The 5,809-nt window shown below is 39.0% G+C and overlaps 1 protein-coding gene across 1 annotated transcript; it reads left to right on the top strand.

Moving 5' to 3' along the window:
* Positions 1-472: 472 nt before the first annotated feature.
* On the top strand, positions 473-1,444 carry LOC125163924 (olfactory receptor 11L1). The gene has a single exon (XM_047856245.1). It carries the CDS (start codon positions 473-475, stop codon positions 1,442-1,444), a length of 972 nt encoding a protein of 323 aa, XP_047712201.1.
* The last annotated feature ends 4,365 nt before the right edge of the window (positions 1,445-5,809 follow it).

The following is a 5,809-nucleotide window of genomic DNA, read 5'->3' as shown; positions in this document are numbered from 1 at the left end:
CCAAGATGTCATAGGAGATATGCTTTGTCTGACTTCTTTATCAGACAAAACCAGAGAAAAGAAAACCATTGCTTCCATATGTACCTGCTTTAAAAAAATGTTGTTGCTATTCTTAGTTTCCAAGTTTGATGTCCATCAGAGATTTTTTTCATTTTGTTTTGTTATTGTAGTTTTATTATTATTGTTGTTATTTTTTTTTAATCTTTGGACCAGAGACTTCTAAATTTCAGAAAACACAATGCATGGAATTTGCTGAGGTTCTTTCCAAGATCTAACATCCACATTAAGCTTGTGATATGAAAAATATTTTTGCATAAAATCAAGATGAAATTATGCATTTTCCCAACAAAGTGTTGTATATAAAGTTCTGAACTACTTTTAATCGTCTCTGAAGCTCTAAACATCAATAGCTGCAAATATTTGCATGATTTGTGTAAAGTGGTTTTCCAAAATATTTTCCCTTCCACAGGTAATGAAGCCTCTAAATGTGTCCAGTGTCACTGAGTTTCAGCTTTTAGGATTCCAGAACCTTCTTGAATGGCAGACACTACTCTTTGCCATCTTCTTGTTCATCTACTTTCTCACAGTAACAGGGAATGTTGTCATTATTACAGTGGTGAGCCAGGACCAGCGACTCCGCTTGCCTATGTACATATTTCTCAAACACCTCTCCTTTCTGGAGATCTGCTATACATTCACTATTGTGCCCCTTCTCCTAGCCAACCTGTTCTCCCATGGACAAGTCATCTCCTTCTCCACCTGTATGACACAGCTTTACTTCTTTGTGTTCTTTGGAGCTACTGAGTGTTTTCTTCTGGCCATGATGGCCTATGACCGATATCTGGCCATCTACAGCCCACTCCACTACTCTTCCTTGATGAGTCCTGAGATCTGCACCATGTTAGTGGCAATCTCCTGGTTGACAGGTGTTGGCACAGGGCTTCTGCCCTCCCTAATGATTTCCAAGTTGGATTTCTGTGGGTCTAACCAGATCAATCATTTCTTCTGTGACCTCCCTCCCCTCATGCAGCTCTCATGTTCCAGTGTGTATATCACCAGGATGGTCATCTTTATTCTGTCAATTGCAGTGTTGTGCATTTGCTTTTTTCTCACACTTGTATCCTATGTTTTCATTGTGTCCACCATATTGAGAATTCCTTCAGGCTCTGGCCGGATGAAGACCTTTTCCACATGTGGCTCCCATTTGGCTGTTGTCACTATCTACTATGGCACCATGATCTCCATGTATGTTCGCCCCAATGACCACCTGTCACCTGAAATCAACAAGATTATTTCTGTCTTCTACACTGTGGTCACCCCACTTCTGAACCCTATTATCTACAGCTTGAGGAATCAAGAATTCAAAGAGGCTGTTAGAAAACTCATGAGAAAAAAGTGTGATATCTATGGAGGAAAAGTGAAGGGCAGTTTCTTTATTAGGTAAGGAAAATTAGCACAGGACATGCCACAGATTAAGTTTGGGAATACATGAGTGAAAGGTTCAGAGACTTCAAACTTGAATGTCACCCTTGGCACTATGTTAAATTCAACAAGCCATAATGAAAGTTTTTTCATGGCCCCTTGCCAACAACTGCTCAGAAAATAAATTGCCTCTATCAAATCGTTTTGGGGGTAATTTTGTCCTTTGACATGTTCTTTCATCTTCTTTTTTTTTTAATGTTTATTTATTTTTGAGACAGAGAGAGACAGAGCATGAACGGGGGAGGGTCAGAGAGAGGGAGACACAGAATCTGAAACAGGCTCCAGGCTCTGAGCTGTCAGCACAGAGCCTGATGCGGGGCTCGAACTCACAGACCGCGAGATCATGACCTGAGCTGAAGCCGGCCGCTTAACCGACTGAGCCAACCAGGCGCCCCTGTTCTTTCATCTTCTAATGAGAATCTAATTGTACAGTTCCAGGACATGATGATTTCAAACATTACTTTCAGATTTTTCAGTAATATTCCTCATGAATGCAGCATGTTATACATCTTTTAATCATTGTTAGGAGATTGGCCTTATAAATTCAGTTCCTTATGCTATTGGTGCTTCTTAAATGTTTGTGGAATGGGACTTGTGGGTGGTTCAGTGGGTTACGCATCTGACTCTTGATTTCAGCTCAGGTCTTTATCTCAGGGTCATGAGTTAAAGCCCCACATTCAGCCTGCACCTATTTAATAAAATATATTTATTGGAATAAATGAATGAAGGTATATAATGATCATTGACTTAAATAATCTCCTAGTGAAAGAACAAAGAAAGAATTTTGGAGTGCCAAAGATTTATCTACAGTAACTTAGACTTTACATATTTTTTGTGTTTAATAAAATTCTATGAAAGGAAGGAAGGAAGGGAAGGAGGAAGACAGAGGGAGGGAGGCATAGGTGGAGGCAGAGAGACAGGTGGAGAGGGGAGGACAAGAGAAAGACAAAACAAAGAGAGACAGAGAAGGAAGAAAGAAACAAAGAGACAAAGGAAGCAAGCATACAAGCAAGCAGGGAGAAAGGGAAAAAAGGATGGAAAGGGAAAGGAAAAGAAAGGAAGAGAGGTCAATGTTTCTTTTTTGTTTGTTTATTCATTTTGAGAGTTGGGGAGGGGAAGAGAGAGAGAGAGGGAAAGATAATCCCAGGTAGGCTGTGTACTGTCACCACAGAGCCTGACGGGGGTGGGAGGGCTCCATCTCAAGAACTGTGAGATCATGACCTGATCTGAAATCAAGAGTCAGATGCTTAATCCACTGAGAAACCCAGGTGCCCCAATTTCTTTTATTCATCCAATATTTAGAAGACCTCTAGTAATCCTGCCTACTATTTCATTCATTAATTCCACAAATATGTTCAATGACTCTATCTAGCCAATTCCCTGCTTCAGCCTGCATTCCCCTGGGACATAATGGTAAAGAAATGGCCAAGGAAGGTTTTGCCTTAGTGGAGCCTTTACTTTTGAAGGAGAGAGAGATGTAATGACTTATAAAAGGAATAATTGACTTATAACTATTTGTGATGTTTGCTGTGAAACAAAGTGTAAGATAATGCATCTACATGGAACAATAAGGTCTGAATCAACATAGAGGGTTAGGAGAAATTTCTAAGTTTATATTGTACTTTAACCTACACTTTAAGGGTGAGGAGAAAAGAATGGAAGTAGTAGCTCAGGCAGAGAGCGTGGTATGAATGTCAGGAGAAGAAGCCTGCAGACTTGAGGATGGAAGGAGATAAGTTTGTAGAGAAAGACAAGAGCTAGTCCCTGTAGGTCATTAAAAGCCCTATTAGGGTTTTTGGATTTTACACCAAGAAAATGATTATCAAAGGGTATCAAATAGGATATGACATTATATATTTTACATTTGCAAATCTCAATGCTATTTAGAGAAAGGAGTGAAAGAAATCAAGAATTGTTGGAGCCATTGCAGTTGTCCACATGAGAGAGGAGCTTGGCTTGATTTTAGGTTTGATTATGCAACTCAGCACAGGAAAATCCTCCCAGATGGTGAGGTTAAGAGTAAAAATTCTGGACTCATTCACTAATTTCCTTGCAGTGGGGCCATTTTGAGGTCTCTTCACAGATTCATATGTTCTACATCTACCCCCAAGCTTTAAGAGTAAGTGTACTTTGACCCTTTAATCATGAAATTTCTTCTTACCGCATGTTTTTCATTCTTTTTACCCTCTTTCTTCCAGCCTTCATTTCTTCTTCTCCCAGAATTTGACCTGTGAGGACTGTTGTTAGTCGTTATCAGATCCAACTGTTTCAAATGTTGAATAAAAGGAAAAGGAGGCATTGGAATCTGAGATAGAACAGGAAATGGGTGATATAGGAAGGGAATTATCATTGTTCTGGGCTTTTGGATGGAATATCAAGAAACAAACAAATATCTTACCTTTCAGATGTTCATCACTGATCAATATATTATGTGCCTTATATTTAAGCAGACTTCTGTTATCTAGCCAAAAACTTCTTCTAATTTTAAACTTGATAGGTACATAGCTCTGTGTATGTCTTTCCAAAAGATTATTGACCATATATGAGAGATTTCAAAACTTGATGCAAAGTGGACGTTTGGATGCCTGAAACTGGAGCTCAGAGGAGTAGCCTGAATGAAAGCCAAAATTTGGAGGTTTTTTAAAAACATATAGATCATATTTGAAAATGATAGAGCATGGAGGAATTGCAAATCACAAATTTTAAGTGGAGTAGAAGTACCTAAAGGTGAACCAAGAAGGAACAGCCATAGAGATGGAAAGATATTTGTAAGGTGGCTGTGTAGACTCTTCTAAGGGAAGAAAATGTTTTGGAAGGAGGAGGTGGTGAGCATAGAAGGTAAGGATTAAGAGGTTACCTGGAAGTTCCCAACTCAGAAGTTGCTGTTGTTCCTGGAAATGGAAGCTTCTTTTCACTGGGAGTAGATTGCAAGGAAAGGAAAGCAATTGTGTGTATGCAAACAATTACCCTGAGAAATGAAACTATGAAAGACTGAGATAAAAGTGTCTATATTGGAGGGATCAGTGCATTTTTGCAAGATGTAAGATTTTAACATCTGAGTAGGTTTGAACACTTCTAGTAAGAATGCATTAGTGAGCAAAAGTTTGAAGAATGGACATACAGGTAATTGACAGTCCAAAGTTGAAAAGAGAACGATTTGAGGCAAATGTTATTCAAATCAACATTCAATAGGAAAACAAAAATATTTACTGTGAAAGGCTGAAGGGAGTGGATATTGCAATCTGATGGGCATTCAAAGAAATAGTTGGGACTTGTACACACTCTCACCTGAGGACTTACATGGCTTGTGTTTCTGAGATAAGGTCAACTGCTCTCCTTTAGGTTTGAAAAAAGTGGCAATGGCATTCCAAATTCATTATTTTTAATTTTTTTATGTTTATTCTTTTTTGAAAGACAGAGAGAGACAGAGCATAAGCAGGTGTGGGGTGGAGAGAGAGGGGAACACAGAATCTGAAGCAGACTCCAAGCTGTCAGCACAAAGCCTGACACGGGGCTCAAACTCACCAACTGTGAGATCATGACCTGAGCCAAAGTCGGATGCTCAACTGACTGAGCCACCCAGGCGCCCCACCAAATTCATTTTTTTAATGGAATTGATAGGTGTCTGAAGACAGGTGAAATTGGGTGCAAAAGGAGTGCCTGGTTGAAATAGGATAACACTGATATATTGTGAAACTAAGCTGCTGGTCTTGCCCACAGCTTTAAGACCACTCAGCTGTCAGGTGGTATCTCATCATGGTTTTGATTTGTATTTCCCTGATGATAAGTTATGCTGAGCATCTGTCCATGTGTCTGTGGGCCATCTGATGTCTCCTTTGGAAAAGTGTTTATTCATGGCTTCTACCCATTTATTAACTGATGAAGGGATAAAGAAGATGTGAGATATAGATATATAGATATATATAGATATATATATACACATATGTATAGATGTATATGTATATATATGTATATATATGTATATATGTATATATATACATATATATACATACACACACACAGTGATCAAAAATAATGAAATATTGCATTCTCAACAACATGGATGGAACTAGAGTGTATCGTGCTAAGTGAAATAAGTCAGTCAGAGAATTACAACTACATGATTTCACTCATATGCAGAATTTGAGAAACTCAACGCATGGATGTAAGGGAAGGTAAGGAAAGATAAGATAAAAACAGAGATGGAGGCAAACCATAAGAGAGTCTTAAATACACAGAACAAAAGGAGGGTTGCTAGAGGTGGGTGGGTGGGTGGGCTAAATGGGTGATGGGTATTAAGGAGATCACTTGTTGGGATGAGCACGGG

Source organism: Prionailurus viverrinus, chromosome A1, assembly GCF_022837055.1.
Source record: "Prionailurus viverrinus isolate Anna chromosome A1, UM_Priviv_1.0, whole genome shotgun sequence".
NCBI classification, from domain to species: domain Eukaryota; kingdom Metazoa; phylum Chordata; class Mammalia; order Carnivora; family Felidae; genus Prionailurus; species Prionailurus viverrinus.
This window is presented reverse-complemented; position numbering and strand designations above follow the sequence as displayed.

Excerpts from the sequence above, each read along its gene's own strand:
- LOC125163924 (XM_047856245.1), top strand. The coding sequence starts at position 473 with ATGAAGCCTCTAAATGTGTCCAGTGTCACTGAGTTTCAGCTTTTAGGA.